The sequence below is a fragment of the Streptopelia decaocto genome (assembly GCF_964273445.1).
Source record: "Streptopelia decaocto genome assembly, chromosome: 4".
Lineage (NCBI taxonomy): Eukaryota > Metazoa > Chordata > Aves > Columbiformes > Columbidae > Streptopelia > Streptopelia decaocto.
This window is the reverse complement of record NC_138658.1, coordinates 69,460,301-69,483,143: the sequence shown is the minus strand read 5'-3', so window position 1 is coordinate 69,483,143 and position 22,843 is coordinate 69,460,301. Positions and strand designations below refer to the sequence as shown.

Here is a 22,843-nt window from a genome sequence, read left to right as displayed (position 1 = left end):
GTTCCTGCTCAGGTGGAAGTGATCTTTGTATCACAGAAGCCTCAATAACTGGAACAGTTGATCCTCACTCAGTTTGTTCAGCTGACAGGAGAGAGACACACGTAATTGTTCGCTGTTTTTTTCTTTCCTAAGGAAAGGAGAAAAGTACTTACTTGTGGATGAAGCCAGGAATTGCAAGAGGAGAGTTTTCCCATCAATTCGGTTTAGCACAGCGGGCAGCTGGGTCGATTAGCACAAGCAGCCACAACTCAAAAAGTGAGTTTTATTTCTCAGTATTTCTTTTAGCTGTACAGAAATAGCTTGGGCGTGGTTAAACACTTTCCCCATATGGGCAACATCCGTATTGCTCCAGGAAAAAGAGAAGCGGGTGTTTGCGGGCAGCACGTCCCACGCTACCAGCCAGCATAGACGGGCTCTGTGTGCTCCGTCCCCCCATAAGTTGTGCGCCGTCCTGAGCCTCGGGGGAGCAGTAATGATTTCTTGCTGTATTCTTGCCTTCTTCTCAGAATTATTAGAAAGAGAGCAAGGATTGCACCTGGAAGGCAAGGAAGGGTAGTTATTTTCAGATGGAAGGTAAAGGGTCAGGTGGCATTTGCTCTGGTTTCTCAACTCAAATAGTCTTTTCTGGTAAATTAAGGGGTTTTATTTTCTCCTACATATTCTGCTCAAAAAAAAAAAAAAAAAAAAGGCCTAGCTGACTATATTCAACTTCAGCATTTCAGCTTTACTTTGGAAGTTGCGGAGGATACCAGCAGGGTTTGGTGAAATAATTCAGTAACTTGCTTTCATAGTCCCCTTTACCTTCTGCACTGTAGAACTATTATTCTCTAATTTGCATCTTACCCATTGTAGATCCCACTAAAGGATCTTGTTGAGAAACGAGTTACTCTGTACAGCCCTTACGCTGAAGCACAAAAAGTAACTGACCTACATTAACTTTGAGTCTCGACTGAGATCAGGACTGTCAGGAAAAATTACTTCTAGGTTGGGCATAGACATGGAAATAATTGGTGAATATCAAGTCCCGCGACATTCTGTTTGTTTGTTTCTGGCAGAAACATAATCAGGGAAAAATTCATCTGAACAGAAGAGCACAAATCTGTCGCTGTGATGCAACATGGCCAGACAAATACATCCAAATTTAGGTTGGGTGAGCAGACAGTCTCATGGTGAACAATTGACCTGTGAGACCAGCCGTGAAACATGGGCAGGGTCCTGGGGGGGCTCGTTCTTTCACCCCTTTTCTGAGGGAGCTGCCACAGTCAGGACTTCACTCGGGAATGCTGCTCTGTGACCCTCAGACTTGTTTATCGAAAGAAACACTCGTTAATGGGCTGTTGTCTCGAGGTGGACAAGCTTTTCATACACTTCATTTTAATCCCCTTTTCTCTAATTAATACTTGCTTCAGATGGCATCTGTGTTGGCAGGTTTTTGGACTGCAGCCTGGCACGAGGGATGGGGCCAGTGGAGGAGCTTTCAGGCGGCTCCAAGCCACAGTTTGTGAGAACAACCCGTGTCTGCTCCCACCGGGACGTTTCAGATCTCTGGAGAAGATCAGTCAGCCCGCGCTGCTGGAGCTGCAGCTGCTCCAGCCCCTGCTGTCCCCTTCTCCTGGATCCATGGAGTCCTCTCCTCAGGTGCCAAGAGAGGAGTTTGATGAGAACAACCACCCCAGTTTTGTTGTTGGAGAAGCAGCTTTGCTCTCTCTTGTTTGCTGCAGGGAATAACACATCTGGTTTATCTCCCCCATCTTTCAACAGCAGCAAGCTAGACTAGAGAATGGGTCTTCAGGAGCCTCATAACTGTTGAGCTGTAAACACAGAAACCCATGGCTATGGGGCTTTAATTCCTTATCCTCTGATGACTTGGTCATCTTCAAGCCCTAGCGATTAAAAGCTCATGCCAAGAGAACTAGTAGCATAAATGCCACTTACAAGGGGGGTTCTGTTCATCTGCCTGTGCAGAGGAGATGAGTCGCAGCTCAAACACCCCGCTGCCCAGCTGGTTCTGCTGCCCTTTTTGCAATCCAGAGCAGTAAGAGTTGCTCGTTTTATAGTAACCGTTGTCTTTGATTAAACCTCCCCCAAACTTTGATTAAAACCTACACATCTCTTATTTTTCCCTTTGCTAAAACTGCGTACAAGTGCATATTCATTGTTTTGGAGTGAATATTCATGGTGTAGCTTCCAGGTGGAAAAGCTCATCTATCCATTGGCTTGCCCTAATGACCTAATTATGGCAGGTGGCATCTGGGATGAAGGATGCTCCACATACTCAGTAGGTTATAGAATCATAGAAGAGTTTGGGTTGGAAGGGACCTTCAAAGCTCATCTAGTCCAGCATGCAATGAGCAGGGACATCTTCACCCAGGTCAGGCTGTGAGCCATATCCAGCCTGGCCTTGAATGTCTCCAGGGATGGGGCACCTACCACTGGGTGCTGGGATGTCTTTCATTCTGTTGGTTACAAGGTGCACTACACCATTGATACAACCGACACTGCTCAAGCTGACAGCACCCAGCCTGCCAGATGCTGCAGCAAGAGTTACAGGAGGAAAGCTTTCAAGAAACTTGAAGTCTCATACCAAATGGAAATTGCCTTTTTTCCTACTATTCCTGGTTTAGGGCCCATACACACACCTGCTTCCCAAGGACAAATGACATTCTGCATGATGCTGGCCTGCCTTTGAGCAAATACACTCATATCCCTCCTCACAAATGGGGAAAGGACTATCAGCTGCATTGAAGGAGAAAGACCTTTATTAGAAACATAGCTTTCCAGAAACATAAAATGCACCATCCAGACAACACTGTTGGCATCCCATGAAGGCACCCAGCTGCAGAGAGGTGTGTAGTTTCACCAGAGGACACAGAAGACGGACACGTACCTGCTGAGATGACAGCCAGGAGAATGACGGTCAGGGGGGTGAGCTGGCAGGAGTTTCCAGCCTTGTACAGAAAGATCTCCATGCAGAACGCCGGCTCCGTGCTGCCCGCGGGGCAGAAGGCATCAGTGGGACACTTGACCGGCTTCACATCTGGGCTCTGCCCAAGAGAAAATGCAACTCGCTCAGCACCAGCAAACAGAGAAGACTGTAGAAGGTAACTCATGTGAAGGAAGGTGACACTTTAGTATTGAAAAAAACAGGAGAAAAATAATGAAGAAATGAACCTCCCGTCATTCAGTTCAGCCTGTCTGTCCCCATGGTGTTACTCAGAGTGGGTGAAGAGCAGAAGTTGTCATTATACAACCTGATCTGGTTGAAGATGTCCCTGCTCATTGCAGGCTGGACTAGGTGACCTCTGAAGGTCCGTTCCAACCTAAACTATACTATGATTCTATGATTAAGCCCCCTCATTAATGGATATACCATCCTCTGACCCCCGTGACAGCCCAATGAGATGGGGCAGCTCCAAGAGTGGCACAAAGCCAGACTCCTGCTGTCATAATTTTAACCATCTCCCTCTATCAGGGCTTTGTCCACATTTAAGAAAAGGAAAGAGGCTCAGATAAAAATGGTGTTAACTGAAGTGTATTTAGCTCGTCGCGGGACAGGTATATTTGTTAATCCAGGCTGTCACAGCAGCTGACAGACTCACAGGGCAGTAGTGATTTTCCGGGCACAGGTCACAGCTCTCCTTGCCCCACTCTAACTGGTATTCTCCTGTCCTGCAGAGCTTGCATTTGTTGTCGCTGGGACCTTTGAACATACCTAAAATAGCAAATAAGCACAAAATTAAGATCTGGGACTAGACCTTAGAGCCTTTGCAATGGCATATACATGATTCAGCTTTCAAAGCCACAAGGAGAAAGACCATTAAATACTTCATGTGCATAACAAAAGCTGAGCCTGGACTTTGGTCCTTGCTCGGTGGCAAAGCGGCAGGACAGAGGACAAACAGGGACAGAGGGACTAAAGGATATCTGGGGTTAGATCTGGGCAAACAAAGCATGAGTAGGAGTACGGCAGGAGATGGGTTTAGTAGTGAGCTCTGGCTTTAAAGCAGAGGGAAGGATAGAGCTGGAGGTCAGCAGTGTTTCATCCTCTCTAATTCTGGATTCAAACACCTTTTCCAGCTGTTTGAAACTTGCTGAGCAAAGTTTAAAGCCCAGCTCAGTTTCCTAAGCTTTGTGGGAACCACAGGTCACAGAAGCCCAGGGTCTCAGAGCGGTAAATGCTTTTCTTCATGTTTAAAACACAGCTTAGCTACAAGAAATCCCCGGTGCTGTCTCTGGAGAGGAGACTCGCCATCCATGGTCATGGGGGTGGCTGGAGGGTTCTGTCCTCCCACCGACTCACCCGCTGTGGTTTGATGTTATTTAAGACAGTGACATGAGGAGTGGAGTCATCTCCTCAGCTCCTATCACTGCCTGTCTCCTTGGCCACTGCTGCTTCCCAACCTTGGCCACCCTCTGTCCCCAGGGTCCACTGGGGCAAAGGAGATGAGTCTCAGGAAGAAATCGTTCCTTCTGATACTGAAACTGTATGTTCCCAGCCCCAGACCACCCTTTGAAGAAGTTACCTGGTGAGCAAGGCGAACACTCCTCCGACGCCTCCTGAAGAGCCTCGTGCCCACCAGGACAAGGCAGACACCCCGGGCAGCTGGTGGTGCTGGGGAGAGGAGACAGACAGACAGACAGACAATGCTGCAGGATGAGCACTTCCAGATCAGACCAGCCCACCAAAGCCAGCTCTCTTACATATCCACAGGGTGAAGTCTCCAGGGTCTACCAGGAACTGAGCTTTTGCCATTTTGTGGGCATTTACAGTGTCCCTCTCCAGTGTGGTTTCTCCCATGTCTAATTAGGGCTGGGCACATGATGGCATTTCTGTCCTTTCTCTGGTTGCTTATTTGCATGAAACTTGTAGAAACTTGCTATCCCAGAAGTCACTATTGCTTAGCAAACTTGGCTAGAATTGGTCCAGGGTGCTGATGGGAGTTGGGAGAGAGGCTGGAGATGCAGCCAGGTAAGCCCTGCATCTGGTCTTTGGGCAATTTAATCAAATTTCAGCATTCTGCTGTGTAGAATCACAGAACGTCCTGAGTTGGAAGGGACCCATAAGGATCATTGAGTCCAACTCCTATAAGGACTTGCAAGGTCAGATGGAAGCTAAGTACTCACATGCCAGTTCTCTTTGGATATAAACTCTGCAGCATTCCTGCAGGCATCCCTACTCGGCAGGGTGTGCAGCCCATCACGAGGTTCCCCACCAGCACCTCTCCCAGGCCCCTCTCCTACCCCAAAGGTGACAGCACAACAGGGCAGTTCAGCTACCAGCCTCTGTTCATCCCAACTTGGGATGAACAAACCATCAGCTCAATTTAAATCTGCCATACCCAGTTTGGTAGAGGACACGAGGACATGAGACGCTCAGCAGGTACCTCCACATCCAGCCAGCATTCTCTCCCTCCATCGCGCCGTCCCCCTCTCACCAGGGCTCAGCACCAGTGTCCCTGCAGCTGAACTGGCAGGTCACTTGCCTTTGGCCACTACATTGGGTCTTCTGGCTCAGTGGCTAAAAGAAAACCATCCCTCCCTGTCTAACAGCCAGTGTCACATGTAGACTTCTTACTTGCAGAATGATCCAGGCAGGCAAGGCAGACAAAAAGATGCATTTTGCTTGGAGCTAAAATAGCCTGAAAAAGAGAAGAATATCAGGATCTACCATCACTGCCCCACATCGTCGTATATTCATTCATCTCCATTTTAATAAGCAATCCAATCAACTCCCCACAACACTCTTCAGGTGGCATTTCATGGGATGTTTGGTTTTCCATTTGTCAAAAGCCCTGAAAGAGCAATAAGAATCTCCTAAGGACCTCTGCCATGCTGAGAGAAGCCTGGTGGCTCGGGCAGGTTTCCCTGGTGTCACTTGCATCCAAAACCCAACCAGGTAGACAGAGAGACCTGCCAACCTTCCCAGCACAACAGGTTGAACTGGAATGAAGCTGAAATGACTGATCCCAGTGCTGACTCCTGGGTTATCCAGCTGGGGCAGGACTCCAGCTGAGGGAAACCCCTCTGGTCACCCCAGCCCCTCCGGCAGTTCCCCCACCCCTGGAAGTCCAGGGTGCATCTCCTTCCTCAAGAAGGGGAGGACGCAAGATCCACCAACCAGGTCGGCTCCGCTCAGCAACCTGCTGCTTGCCCTCCCTCCCTGCGCCACCAGGACCACAAAGGGCAGAAGGACACACCAAGACCCTTCCCCAAAGTCCAAAAAGGAGCTAAATGCCCTGAGATGCCCATGGTGTGGGCAGGGGGGAGCTGGCTCGTGAGTCCCTGCCATGCCAATCATAGAATCGTAGAATGTCCTGAGTTGGAAGGGACCCACAAGGATCATCGAGTCCAACTCCTGTCCCTGCAGATGACAACCCCAAAATTCACACCATGTGTCTGCGGGTGTTGTCCAGTGTCTTCTTGAACAGAGACAGGCTTGGGGCTGTGACACCTCCCTGGGGAATGGGAACATCTAAAGACAGCAGGACAGCACTGGGGAGCTCATGTGTTTTTGGGAAGGTTCCTGATGGTGCACAACACTGGTCACCGCCGTGGGGCCACATGGGACAGAACTAAGGTGCCTGTGTTCAGAGAGGAGCTGGAAGGGGTGCGGGTGAGATCTGCCTTGGGCCCGTCAGACCAGCCCAGACCTGCAGCAAGCAGCAGGGTGGAAACAAAACCACCTCCCTCCCCCTGCGAGGAACAAGGAACTTTCTACATTTATAATTGCATGATCTAGGGGCCACCCCCACGGACTCCTCTGTGGTCTAACAGAGTTCAGATTTGCTGCATAAAGAGAGGGACATACCACAGCGTTGTCACCACTTTGACTTTTTTCCTCCCAAACAGCAGGTGACAGCCAAGATTTAGGGTAGGTACCAGCCAAACAGTTTGGTGGGCGGATTTTCAAAAGAACAGTTGTGCACATATGATGAGCACTTAATTTGTGTACAGCACAGCTGCTGCATTGCACGTGTTAATAAGCTTTTTGCACAAGCAAATGCTAGTCTGTTTTGAACATGTTATACTGTCTGTGGGTGCGTTGTACCAGGCTCATGTTGCATTAGCCAGGTGCAAAGGATTTCACCGAAAACCCAGTTTTTAATGTCTGGGGAATAAGGACAGTATTACACTGAATACTCAGACTGCAGAAGATTGCCTAACCAAACACAAAGATGGTTTAGACTCATTTTTGTCATTAAAAATAGGGGAACACTTTATTTTCCTAACACCTCCCCCGCACCTTGTGCTATAACTGAATTTCATAAACCTTTCCTAACTTTCTGGAAAAGGCTTTAATTGCAGTATTTGTTAGCATTAACTTGTTGCAAACACGAGCACGACTCTGAAATCTATTATTTTCATTTTAATAAACATGTCAATAGCAGAATGGGAAGAGATCTGCTATTCTATTTTTAGCCTGAACAAAACAACCTGTTTACTCGTCTGTGCTTCTAAGTGACCTGGTAATTGCATCTGGCCATGAGGGGGAAAATAAAATAAGGAGAAAAGCACGATGTGACCTGCTGAAAATGCATTTGGGTTGAACAGAAATCACAGGCTTACCTTTCTGACACGCTCTGCAGGCTGCAGCCCCGGATTCGTTAGCGAAATGGCCGGGCGGGCAGGGGATGCAGGTGGTGCTCCTGGTGATGCTGGGAGAAAAGAGGGGGCAAAGCTGGTTTAAGTCGCCCAACCTCCCTGCACTTGAAGAGAGGAAAGCAGAGCACAGCTCTTTTTTTCACTAACAAGCCTAGAAATAGCATGATTAGAACATAATGGAGTTCAGACAGAACAAAAATGTGAACTCTCCTGAATGTCAAAGGTCCGCTGAAAAAATGAAGCTTTTTCTATATTATTAACATCAGAGATTCCCTGTGCTTGCGGGCTGCATGGAAAGGGTTAGCTTTCTGAGTCTGAATTCTTGAAAAATATGTCGTAGCCAGGCTTAAAAAACTTGTTTTAAAGTCAGGATTTTAAATCCACGCTTGAATTGAATTGGGAAGGTGCTTGGTGTTCACCATCCATCAGCAACTTTAAAAGGAGCTGCTCTAGTGTTGAAAACTCAGGTCACTCAGGAGTTGAAAAAAGGGGCTAAACCACAGGCACTGATGTGTGAGAGTCCTGACCTTAAATACCAGGGACTGTGGGAAAGGGGATGTAATGTGTTAGGCCTCCGGGAGGAGGAGGGAAAGGCAGAGGAAAAGGAAAGCAGTTGCATTCATCGCCAACAGAGCCGAATCCCCCACAACAAGCATGTGGGTGTAAGAATCTGCTAACATAGGAGGAGAAGCTCTGGAGGAAAACAAGGACATGCTCTTTAATTCCTCCTGAAACCCCAGGGCTGAGCAAGGTTTGTGGAAAAAAAACTTAAAATCAATTGGAAACATCACAAATGCTTTGCTGAAAACAAACCAATGGAGGGGCTGTGCCAGCCAGAGCCGCTCAAACCTCGGGGGAGCCTGGATTCTCCAAATGCCACAAAAATGTTAAATGGTCCCATCGGAGCCCTGAGGCCTGAGCAGCTGCCACAGAGATGGCCATGAATATGCTGCTCCCTCCACTACCCCGCATCTCCCCATCTTCTGGTCCATCCCTCCGCTTCCCCACATCTCCTCATCTTCTGGTCCCCACTCCAGCACGTGGAACCCCATTGCTTTCTACTGACCCTTTCTGGTCCCCAGTTCTGCGCTGTCCTCTCTGACATCCCAATAGGAATATTTGTGTGCTGCCCCAGGGACTGATCCTGATTGGTTTTTTTCAGTGCTTTTTGGGGAAATAAGGCAGGGCAACGCAAACAGCAAGGAGGGAGCTGGAGGAGCGAGCTGGGGGCTTCAAACCCAGGGGCTGCTGTGAACAACCTGCATGGTCCTGTCACCCTTCCCTGTGTCCAGGTTTTGTCCCCTCTTGTCTCTTGCCAGGGCTGAGCCAAACGGAGCCGCTCTGTGGGGACACAGCCCCGGGAAGCTGTTGTCACCCGTCCTGTCCCCGCAGACACCCAAGGGACAAAACTTGCAGAACACATCAGATACACCAAGAGAAGACCCGATGGGGAATGGTGAGAGCGACACGTGCGTGTCCCCACAGCCAGAGGACACGTGCTCAGTGCCTCTGGGATGAGGCAGCCAGGTGACAAGTCTGGGCTTCTGGCTGGGATGTCTCAATAGCTCTTCCACACTCCACCAGCTAAGGATGTTGCTTTGGTTGCCAGCGACTTAAATGCAATGAGATCCCTTGGAGGCAATAAAATAGAGATTGAGAAAGTGATTGGGCAAATGACAGAGACGAAGCCAGTTGGCCACAGGTGTCCAGAGGAAAGCCAAGGAGATGAACCCCGCTTCACTGCCAAGAGTCCCCCCACCCCAAAAAGCCATGTGATCTCCTAATACATACAAACGGCCATGGAAAAAGAAAAGGGCAGCCTGCAGAGAGCTGGAGCCGCTGCTGGGAGCCCTCGGCACAAGCTGTGGGGTTTCCTGGTGGGAAGTTCAGCAGCGCTGAAGAGCTGCACCCCTCACCCCTGCCCTACAGGGACCTGGTTCAAAGCGCAGACCAAAGGCACCCCGGGGCCTTCTCCAGTGTTTGGACTGCCTGTTGTTAGTTTGGCATGCACTTAGTTATTCCAGCTTTGCAGCGAATGACCTCCCTGCCCCAGTTTGCCCTGCGAGGAGCTGGGGAGCACGTGGCCTCTCGCTGCCTCTGCCGAGTGTTCTGCACCACGGGTGGCTGCTGGGGCAGCAAAACCCCGTGTGCTTCCCACCGAGAAACCACCCCGGCAGCACTTTCCCCTTAGCCCAGGGGAGGGGATTTTGCTGGCTGGGAAGTGTTTCGAGGGAGAACATCCATCACACCGGGGCTTGGCCACTTACTTGGCATAATGGCCCCGTGGACAGGGCAGACACGACGGTTGCCCACTCTGGGGCTGGTAGTGGCCCAGCGGGCAGGAGGTGCAGGCAGCGGGGTCGGTGCACGAGCCTCCCGCACAGCACGAGCAGCTCCAGGTGTCTAAATCAGAACAAAAAGGTCAGGATCAGGACCAGGAGACTGGACTTAAACCGCTTTGCTCATCAGGACAGGCCACTGCAATGAATGAAGTAGTGTTGGGATGCAACCGCTCCAGCAAGAGGATCCTAGGGGGTGGAGAAATGTAATATTAACATAAATTATGGTGCTGTGCATTATTGTTAAGCAGAAGAATGGCCATAAGATGATCTAAGGTCTCAAGTCTATTCAACGTGGATTTCTGCTTTTTAGTCTTTTAATCTGAGCAGCCAGGAGGATTTTCCTTTTTTTCTCATGAGCACACAAACAAAACCCCCAAAAAACATACTCCTTTCATTTCCTGATAACTCAGGCTGCCCAGGGGGGTTGTGGAGTCTCCTTCTCTGGAGACATTCAAAACCCGCCTGGACATGTTCCTGTGCGACCTCACCTCGGCGTTCCTGCTCCAGCAGGGGGATTGGACTGGATGATCTTTTGAGGTCCCTTCCAATCCCAAACATACTGTGAAACTGTGAAAACCCCAGAGCAGAGGATTGGCCTTAAGCAGCAACAGCTTTTCTTCAAGCACAGGTACCACGGCGTTCCCACCAGGCACAAGCTCTCACCCTCTGTGCTCCACAAAACAGACCCGAGCTACACAGAGTAACTGGGTGGGATTTGCTGGAGCTGCAGCCATCAGACCTGCAGCCATCAGACCTGCTGTCCCACCACCTGAAGGAACCAGCCCTTGGTGCTGCAGCAACCAAGCTCAGGCATGATGAGGAGATGCCGTGGATGAAGATCTGCACACAAGGGTGGTGGGAATCACCTCCTGTCTTCTGCAGATTTACCCTAAAACATCTTCATTCTTAAAAAGTGCCCTGCAGTGGGGGAGGAAAGCAAAAAGTACATGGCTTCTATTTTAGGGATGTTTTATTCGGGATATTTTTCAGGGTGGGGTGGCGGTTTAAAAAAAAAAACAACCAACCAACCAAACAACCAACCACATTACAACATAAATAACCTCTAAAAAAAAAGTAATATCATGCACTCCTAACCACGATAGAGGTTGATCAGGTGGTTTCTTAAGCTCAAGTGAAAAAGCTATTTCTTAGCCAAGATTCTCTTTCAAACATTTGAGACAGGTAGCTGGCACTGTACCTCAAAACAACATCCTCCTGCCAAAAAATCAGGTTGCACTTGTGTTACGCTTTGCAGCCACAACCCTACTGCTCCTTCATGCTACTGGGAAGCTTTGGGAAGACCAAAGAACAGCACAAAGCCAGCAAAGGCTGAATTTTTAACTTCAGAAAGGTGCAATGAATGAACTGTCACTCCTGCTGCCTGTCCAAGCCTCCAACAGCAGAACATGTGCCAGTTTCACCACCCTTGAAAAGTCACTTTTGCACCTGATGGGAGAGCTGGGGTGAGCAGGGCTCTTACCTGCGCTGGGAAACGTCCCCGGGGAGCAGCGGGCACAGGCGGTCACGTTCACTGCACTGCAGTTCGAGGGCCTGGCCGTGGTGAGGAACGGACCTGCTGATGGGACCCCAGGAGACGTCGTCACACCTGGAGGGGACACGGTGGATGCGGCCATCGGTCCTGTAGATGCTGGTGAGGTGGCTGTGCTGCCGGAGGTGAGGACGGTCACATCGGTGGTGGCAGGCAAAGGCTGAGCAGGCGTTGTTGTGCTGGGATCGGCAGATGGTGCTGTCGTGGATGCGCCAAGGCCTGCAGTGGTTGATGCTTCTCCAGCCGAGAGCGTCGCAGAGGCAGGTGGAGGAGCAGATGCCGTGGAGGTGGTTGCACTGGAAGGTGCTGAAGTTGATGCAATGGGGACCTGGGGGGTGGCTGCACTAGGAGGCGCTGGGGTTGATGCAATGGGGACCTGGGGGATGGTTGCACTGGGAGGCGCTGGGGTTGATGCAATGGGGACCTGGGGGATGGTTGCACTGGGAGGCGCTGGGGTCAATGCAATTGGGACCTGGGGGGTGGTTGCACTGGGAGGCGCTGGGGTCAATGCAATTGGGACCTGGGGGGTGGTTGCACTGGGAGGTGCTGGGGTTGATGCAATGGGGACCTGGGGGGTGGCTGCACTAGGAGGCGCTGGGGTTGATGCAATGGGGACCTGGGGGGTGGTTGCACTAGGAGGTGCTGGGGTTGATGCAATGGGGACTTGGGTGACAGTCGTCTGGCCTAAAGCAATACCTAAGAGAAGAAAAAACATAATTAGTGGTTCAAATTATTGTTCTCCCTTTAAAGGAGGCTTCCCATTAGGTCTTTACCCACTGTTTAACCTGTATATCCTTGCTCTATGCCCAAAACTCCCTTTTGCTGTGGTCCATGACAGAGCAATACAGAAGGAAGGAGGCAAACAGCACAAGCAGCATCTGAGCATCCCCGGCACTTGAGAGACTTATCAAGGAAATAAATTAGAAACTCCATGAATCCACAGCTCAGTGATGCCAATGTCCAGGAGGTCTGACTCTCCCAGATAAAAGGCTGAGAGAATTGCCTGCAACACCTGGTTTTGTTAGCAGCAGCTCAAGGCGGTTTACCCTGAGATCCCATGAGAATCTGATTTAAGACGCTTGTCAAGTAGCTGGCTGTTTTATCCAATTCCTGTTGAAGTGATCAGTAAAGAAAAGTCATGGGTTTGGGATTTTTTTGTTTTTCCAAAGCTGTTCTGGAGACACATCCAATAACCAGAAGGGAACCCATAGGCCAAGACTTGCTTTGATTCTGAAATCCCCCATGGCAGGGGTGACAGCTGTAATCTTCAGAGAAAAGGGGTGTTACTGCAGTTCACGTTATTTTGCTGTGGCACAGAGCCGACTAAAGTGCTGTCTGCTGGTGAAAGCGGCTCTCAGCACACGGGGGATGGCTTCCAGTCTCCAAACAGAGGAGGAACCCATAAAACTAAACATGAAAAGCAGCAAGTTGCTTTAAATTTAGCCATGTGGTACACAGAATCACAGAATGTCAGGGATTGGAAGGGACCTCAAAAGCTCATCCAGTCCAATCCCCCTGCCGGAGCAGGAACACCCAGATGAGGTTACACAGGAAGGTGTCCAGGTGGGTTTGAATGACTCCAGAGAAGGAGACTCCACAACCCCCTGGGCAGCCTGTTCCAGTGTCTGTCACCCTCACTGAGAAGAAGCTGCTTCTCATATTTAAGTGGATTCTTTTGTGTTCCAGTTTGAACCCATTACCCCTTGTCCTATCATTGGTTGTCACCGAGAAGAGCCTGGCTCCATCCTCCTGACACTCACCCTTTATATATCTTTAAACATTAATGAGGTCACCCCTCAGACTCCTCTCCTCCAAGCTCCAGAGCCCCAGCTCCCTCAGCCTTTCCTCACACGGGAGATGCTCCACTCCCTTCAGCATCTTCATTGCCCTGCGCTGGATGAAGCAAAGCAAAACCAAAATAGCCAGCTCCTGCCACATCAAATGTCACATGGGTTTGGGTCAGGGATTTACTCTGAAATAACCAAAGCTTCTGGACATATCCAGCTTCATACAGCATCAGGATGCGACTGCGGCTGGTAACATGGTGTTTACATTCTCAAAACCAGCACAGATCTGCTAAGCCGGCGTAGCAAGAGAGCCTGATGAATCAGGTGGCCACTGGCACAGAAAATAAAAGGACTGTTTAAGGAAATTGCTTTATGGGTTTCAAGGAGCCCAAAGAGCACAGCCAATGGCAAGATGTGGATGAGAAAGGACACAAAGAGGATGAGAAGCTGGAGGCTTGGAGGGACCACATGTTTGGGTGGTGACAGCACAGGTACCAGGTCCCTGCAGGCTTTTTCCTAAGCCCAGTTCTGCCCTGGCCTTTGATTTCTCTCTTGATTTGGGCTATACCAAATGAGGCCGGGGTCCACGGGTACCAGTGCTTAGTACCACCATGGTATGAACAACAATATACAGACCACATTGATAAATAACTCCAGTTAAATTTCTACAGCAAGACCAGGACATAGAATAAAGGAGTCCTTACAAAGTTGGGATCACATGGAGAGCTCCCATTGGGAGTGGTCCCTCCTCTTGCACACTGCCTGCTTTGTCCTCCATGGAGTGCAAACCCATCTTTCTGTAACTATTGAGTAGAGCAGCAGACGAGAACCCAGCCGGCTGGGCCACTGCCCATGTTTTCTTGCTGTAGCCCCCAAAACAGAGATGCTGAATTTAACAGTGATTGTTTTGTGGCATATATGTTTGCTCCAGGCCCAAATCCAAGTGACCTGAAGATGGTCAGTGCTGGACCTAGGCAAGGAGAGCTGCTCTGCGGTACCCACAGAGGACACCTTGGCCAGGCCTTCATCCAGGATGAAGATGAGATTCCCCTTGGCTGACTCACCTGCCCAAAGGGCTGAAGTCAGCCTGCTTCTTTTCCCTCGCATTTGGCGATGAGCCAAGTCAATCACGGTTTTTATTAAACCAGTCTCAAAGTAAACACTAGTGGTAAGTCAAGGGCACCATCAAGTTCTCCTGGGAAAAGCTCTCAGAAGGAGCACTGGGATCAAAGTCCAACCTGCCAGAACAGCCTGTCCCCAACATTTCCTCGGCTCCACCAGCCAGAGACACTGCAGTGGATTTACACACCGTGGGCTGCACACAGCTGGATGAATTTCGTTGTGTTTGTTTTTTAAAACAATATATTTTTTTTAGTTAAATATTGCCTCTTCATGAGCTTTCATTGCCTGGTTGGTTCTGGTGTAAAATGGTGGTACTATTAAGATGAAAATTTTAATGGGAAAATATATTTTCATAACATCTTTCTAAAATAGTCATTAAAGAGTTGCTTGCAGAACTTTGTAGCCATCAATAGCTTTCAGTAGCCAGTACTTCATAAATTCATTTAAACAACTTCAGGAGAAGAAAATAAGAAATAGTTTTGAGCATCTAGTAAAAATGGGTGACGTTTGGTTTTATCAGCTGTAGTATCACAGCTGTGAAAAAAACAATAAACTTTCGCTTCATCAGACCATTTTCTCTTCTGTACTTACACTGTCTATGCCAGGGAGCAGTGATTTTGCTTTCTAGAGACTTTTGTTGGGGGGTGACACTGTGAATCAACAGGAAGTATCTCCAGGGACACTCCAAGGATGGGTCTTTGTGTGACACCTCAGCCGATGTTTCACTGCAGGAGCCTTGAGGGTGTCAGGGAAGGTTACTGAACTGTCAATTGCAGAGCTAATCCTCCCTGATGTATGAAGGCAGCCCTGCTGACTTGCGAGACACACAGACCCTGCTCAGGACTCACAAAATGCAGAAACAGGATGGACAACCCCTTATTTTTTTCCTCCCCTCCGACTTGCACAACCGCACAGCCCGCCCGTCTGAAGAACTAACCCTCCCAGCCAAACAAAACACAACCAAGTCATTTACAAAACCAGGTGAAGACAACCGTCATCTTTGGTGAATTCAACAGGTCAATAATTGGTTCCTGAAATGGAGCATTTCTCCAAATTGTTTCATTTCATGAGAGTGGCCTTTCAGTGCTTAAAAGAAGCCTATAAGAAAGATGGAGACAGACTTTTTAGCAGGGCCTGTTACAACAAGACAAGGGGCGATGGTTTTAAACTAAAAGAGGAGAAATTCAAGCCAGACACGAGGAAGAAATGTGTAACACTGAGGGTGGTGAAACCCTGGCCCAGGTTGCCCAGAGAGGGGGTGGATGAACCATCCCTGGAGACATCCCAGGCCAGGCTGGACGGGGCTCTGAGCAACCTGAGCTGGTGAAGATGTCCCTGCTCACGGCAGGGGTGGCACTGGATGAGCTTTGAAGGTCCCTTCCCACCCAAAATATTTTATGTTCTGAATTGCCACAAGCATTGCAGATACCACATAGCAAAAACATGAACTATAAGAATGCAGACTCTTTTTTTTGATAGGTAAGCAGTACAAAAGGACGAGAAGAACGAAGAGCAGATAGAGGCATGATTACAAAAACATTCAGGCATTGTTATACGTGCTCTTTTTCATATCAAGACCCAGTTAGCAAAACACCCCAAGAAAGTGCTGCTATCCTGTCCCTTGGGGTTTACAACAAAGCTGTGCAGAGGCCACTACAAATCCTCAACAGGCAGAGTAGTACAGCTCTATTTTTCCTCTTTCTTTTTACATTTTCCTTGTAAAAGCGGGTTCCTGTATTTACCACATTCAGCCCGCTTCCCACACTGCCTGTCTCACCACACTGATTTCCTCCGCTGCCTCCCCCTGCCCCCTGCAGCACCCAGCACGCTGGACCCAGCGCTTGCACAAGCCCGTTTCAGTTTTACCCACGTCCGTGCTCAGAAACGCCGCGTCGGGAGGACTTACCTGTTAAACACGCCGTGGTGAAGCTCCAAAGCAGAGGAGAGGGCCAGGCGCTCATTTTCCCTTGAGGAGTAACGCAGCTTGTCAAGAGGCAAGATCAGCAGCTAATCTCCTCCACCCAACTGTTTATTCTCCTCCAGTTTTGTGCCCAATATTGTCACCTGACTCTGATCATGCGGCTCAGTCAAATCAACCTCCCCCCCAACAAAGGGGGGTTTTATATCCGGAGACTGCAACAAGTCTTAAGACACTACCGGCCTTCTCAAAGCATAGTGCAAACTGAACGCTGGGCAGAAGGGCAAACCTGAGCCTGTTCTTGTGGTGTACAGGAACACATGCGGGACGAGCGTCCTGGAGGAAGCGACGGGTTCGTCGGGAGGAACGGGCAGAGCCGCAGGAGCCCTGTGCCTGGCTGCTGGCCAGGCCCCCGTGACCTCGTCAGCCGAAAGGATTTCGTTTTGTAGACACCCAGGATTTCCTGCGAGAAGAAAAACAACCCCAGAGAGGTCCCCAGTTCAAAACATCTCCCATTTTAACTGACGCCAACCATGCCATTACCAAAACTCACCCTCTGGTGAGCGTAGAGCTTGCCCAATCAGCATTTAACCCCCGCCTTCTTGCCCTGAAGGTGTTAAACTTGACGCATCAAGTTGTGATTGGCATCAAACTCAATGACCCTGATTACGATGATTTTGAAGTGAGGGTGTTAAGTTTAGCAAGGCCCATCCCATTTTCCATGCGTTATCTGGCTCTCCTGCTTGCTGTTCATGCCCTGAGGCTGAGTCTTCCTGCCTGCACCCATGCTGCCCAAGGATACAGATGTCCACATGGTTTCCTCACCATGCAGCCCTCCTTTGAAAGATCCCCCAAATCCCTCAACAATTGGAGTTGCTGAGCCTCCACTGTGATACAGCATTTCCTTTTGCATACGGCCGAATGCTGCATCTCACCTATGTCACATCTTCCCCCGAATTCAGGCTACACATGTAGGATTGTGGATGCTCAATATGCTGAGCATCCCCAGTCATACATTTGATGAGCAGATTGGGCACTGGCATGTGCTGCCTGTGTCTTTTGTGCTCCAAAATCTTCCACAGGGCCAATCCTTAGCAGGCTCTAACCCAGCTCCCCAAGCTTTCTTCACAGTGGCCCAGGTAGGGTCAGTTCAGCATCACACACAGTGCCCTGGCAGCACCGTGCTGCAAGTGTGGCTGCTCCTCCGCAATGTGTGGCCACCACACAAGCTGGGGGGTTGTGCAAAGGAAGATGCTCACACAATCCTCGCTTGCACAAGCTGCACAGAGAGGCACAGCCCCCACTACGCAATTTGCAAGCATTCACTAGTCCCCACCCAAGGACCTTCTCTGATACCCACAGCTTTGCTGGGAACACTCTCCTGTCCTCCTGCCTCCATCAGCAACAGTCTGTTGATGCCTTGTGGTAGCTTCAAGGAGACAAGGCAGTTTCCATGACTCTGGTCATGGTCACTCTGGTATCACCAGTTTGGGTGGGGTATAGGTCAGTCAGTGACCTGGCTTCTTACTGTCAAATATAACCTTAATCTGAACTACTGCCAGCATGCAAAATATCAGACTTAAGGAGACAGCCCAGGCCCAGCACTCCGTCCCCACAGCTTTTCAGCTCTGCCCGAGCAGCCCCTTGCAGAGACACTGCCCAGCTGCTCCGGACAAGGCAGGGATGGAGCTGCCCTTCCCTGCAGGCAGGCAAGCTCTCAACATGATATTTCTCACCTGGGCTTTATAGGTTTTACAAGTCCCTCTACAGGATGTTTGGTTTCAGTTTATTTAAATTACACAACGACCTGGTCCACCCAGACCTGTGTGGGGCTGATGGTCTGCAGTGGTGGACACGTTCTGCACCAGCATGACTGCCAGAGGAAGCAGCCCTGAGTGCTGATAACACACTGCCAGCAGCTACCCAGCGAGATGTGTTCTGTTAGAGGAGCTGATGGCAAATCACTGCACCCCTCATTTCTGGAGATCCTTCCCTACACCCCAAGGGCCAGGAGCAAGTCACGCATTTCCCGAGCAGCTACAATACACATGTACACACACTGGAAAAGCAATTAAGAACTGGATGTTGACACTCAGCGCTTTGACAGCACTTTCAGGTGCAAGTTTGGGGCTGATACATGGAGAAGAAAATTGCATCTTAAACCCCTTCCCCTGCCCTCAAAGCCCCTTCTTGGATGAGTGACCACAGCCCAGCTGGGAGGTGAGACAGGCTGCTTTTCTCTTAGTTACTTTAGCAACTGGATGAGTTGGAAATACTCTTCTGACAGGAAAAGTCCAATGCCACTTCAGGGCAGAGAAGTACAAATAGGTTAATTTACAAACTCCTGACCTGCCCTGGCTCGCCTCTGTTGAGATTAAATACTTTTGCTAGTTGGTTCACAGTGAATAAAAAAGATGTCATGGCTAATCAAAAGCAATGTCCTAGGCTGGCACAGAGCCCTCTTCTTGTCAGTTTGGTTGCTCTTCCATGGGTGGTGAACCTTGTGTCTCCAAATAAACCAGACACTGCCCTCCACCTTCAAGACTTGTCTGTCTCCATGCAGGCCAGGGGCAGCAGTGGAGATGTTTCTCCTGGGAACACATCATCCTGCTCACACATGCTGGTAGTTTGTGTCAACTCACATGCGTTGCCCAACCTGGAAAGGACAGCTGCTGTTCAAGGCTGCCTGGGATCAGAGCTCCATCCGAGCTGGGCAAGTAGAAAAAGCATTATACCATGGGGGATTTAATCTGCTGAGGGCAGACTTGTATTTCTGAGCTATCCAGGCATTACAAACCTGAGGGCCAGACCAGGACCTCTCACAAGTGGACTGCAAGTCCCTTGGGTGTCTCATATCCAAGTGACCTGTCTGTTTACAAGGAGAACTACTTAGTTATTGAATAAAAAAAAAAACCCTGAGCAAGGAAAGTATCTCAAACACCAGCCCTTGCAATGGCAAGTGGGAGCTGGTACCACCCCAGCTTTTATTAACTGGGATGTGATGGTAAGTGCTGTGGGGGTGAAAATCCCCAGATGAGGACCATCTCAGTGACAGTGATGAAAAGTGCACGAGCTGAGAGTGGACGGACCTATGCATCTCCTTGAAAATAGTTACAGTCACTGGGTGAACCACGCAGCTCAGAAAGTCCCTGGTAACTGACAGCGGATGAGAGCAGAAAGATCACTTGATTCTTGTATCTTCAGGCTCTTCCCATGATTATCCACCACTCCACTGTCACTGCTGAGGTCCTGGGCTTTACAGAGACTTGTTCCAGTGCCAAATTACTGTCCTGCTGCAAGCTCAGCAAGCTACTGCAAAACGATCTTGTTTCTAACTATGCCAGGGGAAATTATGGTCCTTGGTGCGTTGCATCCAGCCATGTGGCAGAACTATGGTCCTCGACAGCATGTTCCTGATTTACACCATATTGCTGGTGTAAATTGCTGGAGCAAGTACCTGGGGGACTGGGCTACACCCATTGCCTGGGAAAGAGCAAGATATTCCGAGAAACTGCAGGCTGGCTTCTGACAGGTGCTTTTCTGAGAAAAAGAGTTTTCTTTAAGCAATACAGCTTGCAAGTTATACCAAACCCTGGCTGCACATTAAAGAGATACTAGCCAGCAGGTACCATGCCCTGTGCAGACAAAAAGACACTGGAGCATTCCAGACGCCCATGGGACTCACCGCCCTGTGTGCTGGATTGGGAAGCAACTGGGGATCCAGAATTCTCTTTCAGATGCAAAGTTCTTCAAGTCCTTGGTACATCAATTGAACACAGGAGATCAGACTTCAGGAACACAGGTCCAGCATCAGACATCAACGTGCAGGTCAGCAGCGCAAATCCAGTTTATCCTCTGCAGGCTCTTCAGCAGCTGACCTGCAAAACCATCGTGAGCACATGCAGTGGATGAGCCTCCCAGTCAGGAGGACCCTTCCTACAGAATTATGACCAGGCTCCTCAACAGCTCTAGGTAGATCTTGAATTCAATAAGCTGGAAGGAAAGCACCAGGAGTCTCACATTTCAGGTAAGTAGTTCTGCCATACTGTGCTAGTCCTCAATGATACTGAAACCAGCTTAGTGCCCAAGAGAAGAGGCCAAGACACTTCTACACAGGTAAGAAAAAAGCCTCAGCGCTCCTGGAGGAACGCACACATTTTCATACTCTGAAGAGACATTAAAACCTGTACCTGACCAAATGGCCACATGATGGCACCACAGCTTTGGGGAGCGAGGAAATCACTACAGAGTCAAGATTAAAAAACCCTCTTAAGAAAGAAAGAGTGGTGTTCTTCCCAAACTCCACCAGCAGAAACCTCCATTGTTGGTGGTGTGGAGATGGAATAACGAAACACACAAAGGAGAGCTGAAGGAATTTCAGTATTAAAAAGTTATTACAGCCACTCTGAAACAAATAACTCAAAACGTTTTTTTTTAAATGTATTTCTTCTAGGCTTGGATTTAGAAGGAATATTAATAATAATTAAAAAAGAGTAGGGATAGCAAAAGGAAAAGTGTCATATTGCAGCAGAGGTCTGATGGTTTATCCAACCAAAAGCTTGACAATATATGAACTGAGTCCAGAAGTTTGTTTTCTCACAAGCGGCACTGAACGTTTAATTCTTAATTAGTCCTCGTCAGTTAAAAAGAGTATTTTAGGACATGAAGAACTCCAAAATGGCCCAGCGTGCCTTGGTGCAGTCAGTGTTCAGGGTGCAGGTCAAAATGCAGTGCTCTAGGCAGAAAAAAGAAATACGAATTGGCCAGCTGCCTTTGGGCAGAATACACAGAAGAAAAGCATGATTGAATGAAATAAAGGTGAATAAGAGTGGTTATCTGAAATACAACGCTCTGGGATCAGATGCAGCTGAGACACTAAGGGCATTACCAGGTCAGGAAGGTCACTCCTCAGCAACCCAAGACTCCCCAACACATCACCCACGTTCTTGTAGGTCCCGTGGGGATTTTAACTCCTGAACACCCAAGCTGAATGTGTCGGGTTTTCTGGCAGCAGCTGCCAGTCCGTGCCCACAACCTGTGTCTGTCACAAAAACCCAGAGTGTCTAACAGGATGGGGCCTTCCAGCAGCGCTCTAGCCCTACTGGATCCAAACCATGATCCAGAACAAAGGACTCTGTAGACGGGGAGGTGCTTCTGTCAATACATGGCTCAAAGAACATCAAGGTGGGGTGCTTGTATTTTCCTCCAGGTCACTGCTCATATATATACACAATTCATGCTGTGGGAAGTTTTCAGCCACCAAAAAAAGGCACAGAGAACCACTCTAGCAATGCATCTGACCTGGAGAGCTGAGGTTTGATGGATCATCCAGCATGTCTACAATTCCAACTCTAAGCTCCCCTGGCCTCAATTTTAAGGAATGGCAGCTGGTGGTCTGTGAGAAAGTAAACCAAAATACTTTGTGGAGGGGATTGCACAAGCGCTGTTGTAGAAGACACAGAAAACAATGTTTTAACTCAGTGAGAGACCTTTTAATGAACATCACCAAGGTCCTCACAGAAAAGAGACAAAGGTTTTCCAAATGAGCTATGTTCTACCCAAAAGAAAATGCATTTAGAATGCAGTGCAGGTGGTGTTGCTTTTTCTCTCAGTGCCTGTAGCATTTGGGGGAGGGAGGAAACAAGGTTGCTCTTTCATTTCAGTACTTCTGTACGTCTAGACAACAGCTCTGGATCAAGGCGGAGCCTGACCATGGCATTTTAGCACAAGCAAGATCAGTCCTGACAGCTTGGCTGTCCAACTCTAGTACATGAAGAAACAGCCAACAATAACTTCTATTGAAAGTGAAGAAGGACTGTGGACTTTAATGACACCAAGTGATGGATCAGACACTACAACCAAACTTACATGCTACTGAGGGTTTGAATCAACCACTCTTAGAGAAATGGACTGTTTTCTGTTGTCTGTGAATTTTTTACCAGGAAGGAGTAAGTATATTTTAACACCAAATGCTTCTCAGGAATCATGTTCTGAGAGACACTAAGGAATCTCCCCAAGTTCCTCAGGAGAAGGTCTGGTACCATGCAAACGCCTTGAAACACAGCAGGTTCTGAAAACATTGCCTCATCTACTTCAGAGCAATCACTTCTTGGCTTCTTGCCTTATTTTTCCTTTCCTGCTCTCAGCAGGACCTGTATGTGCACACCCACAAGCACAAGGGCAGGGAGAAGAGTGAAGTCTGAGATGTTCTAAGGTTCTTGTCTAAAGGCATTTAGGAATGCACATCAGCTTTAGGACAGTATCCAACACTAGTCCGAGTCTTAAAGAGGTCAACATTTGGTCAACCATCAGTCACAAGTTAGTATTAGAGCAGCATCCTAAGCATTAAAAATGCCCTTACATGCTTGTACCAGCTAAGCCTGTCCCAAATGTCTAGTGACACAGACATCGCTAAAAATAGATGTCTGATTCTGCACGGGCCACTCTCAGAAGACGGGCAAACTGGCACATACCCGTTCACATAAACCCTATCAGCGAGTCACTCATTTGGGCACCAGGAAAT

The 22,843-nt window shown here is 48.9% G+C and overlaps 1 protein-coding gene across 1 annotated transcript; it reads right to left on the bottom strand.

Annotated features, from left to right (window-relative positions):
* Positions 1–253: 253 nt before the first annotated feature.
* On the bottom strand, positions 254–11,941 carry LOC309439161 (uncharacterized protein). Its single transcript, XM_082051346.1, has 8 exons — positions 11,425–11,941; positions 9,870–10,005; positions 7,567–7,655; positions 5,576–5,639; positions 4,524–4,612; positions 3,600–3,712; positions 2,888–3,044; positions 254–535 (listed from the first exon to the last, which is right to left on the bottom strand). The coding sequence occupies exons 1-8, from the start codon at positions 11,576–11,578 to the stop codon at positions 393–395; spliced, it is 945 nt and encodes a 314-aa protein (XP_081907472.1). The 5' UTR covers positions 11,579–11,941; the 3' UTR covers positions 254–392.
* Positions 11,942–22,843: the final 10,902 nt, after the last annotated feature.

Coding starts and splice junctions, on each gene's coding strand:
- LOC309439161 (XM_082051346.1), bottom strand. CDS start 11,578: ATGGCCGCATCCACCGTGTCCCCTCCAGGTGTGACGACGTCTCCTGGG. Junction 10,006..11,424: donor GGGGACGTTTCCCAGCGCAG/GTAAGAGCCCTG, acceptor GTTCTGATTTAG/ACACCTGGAGCTGCTCGTGC. Junction 5,640..7,566: donor CTGCAGAGCGTGTCAGAAAG/GTAAGCCTGTGA, acceptor TCTCTTTTTCAG/GCTATTTTAGCTCCAAGCAA.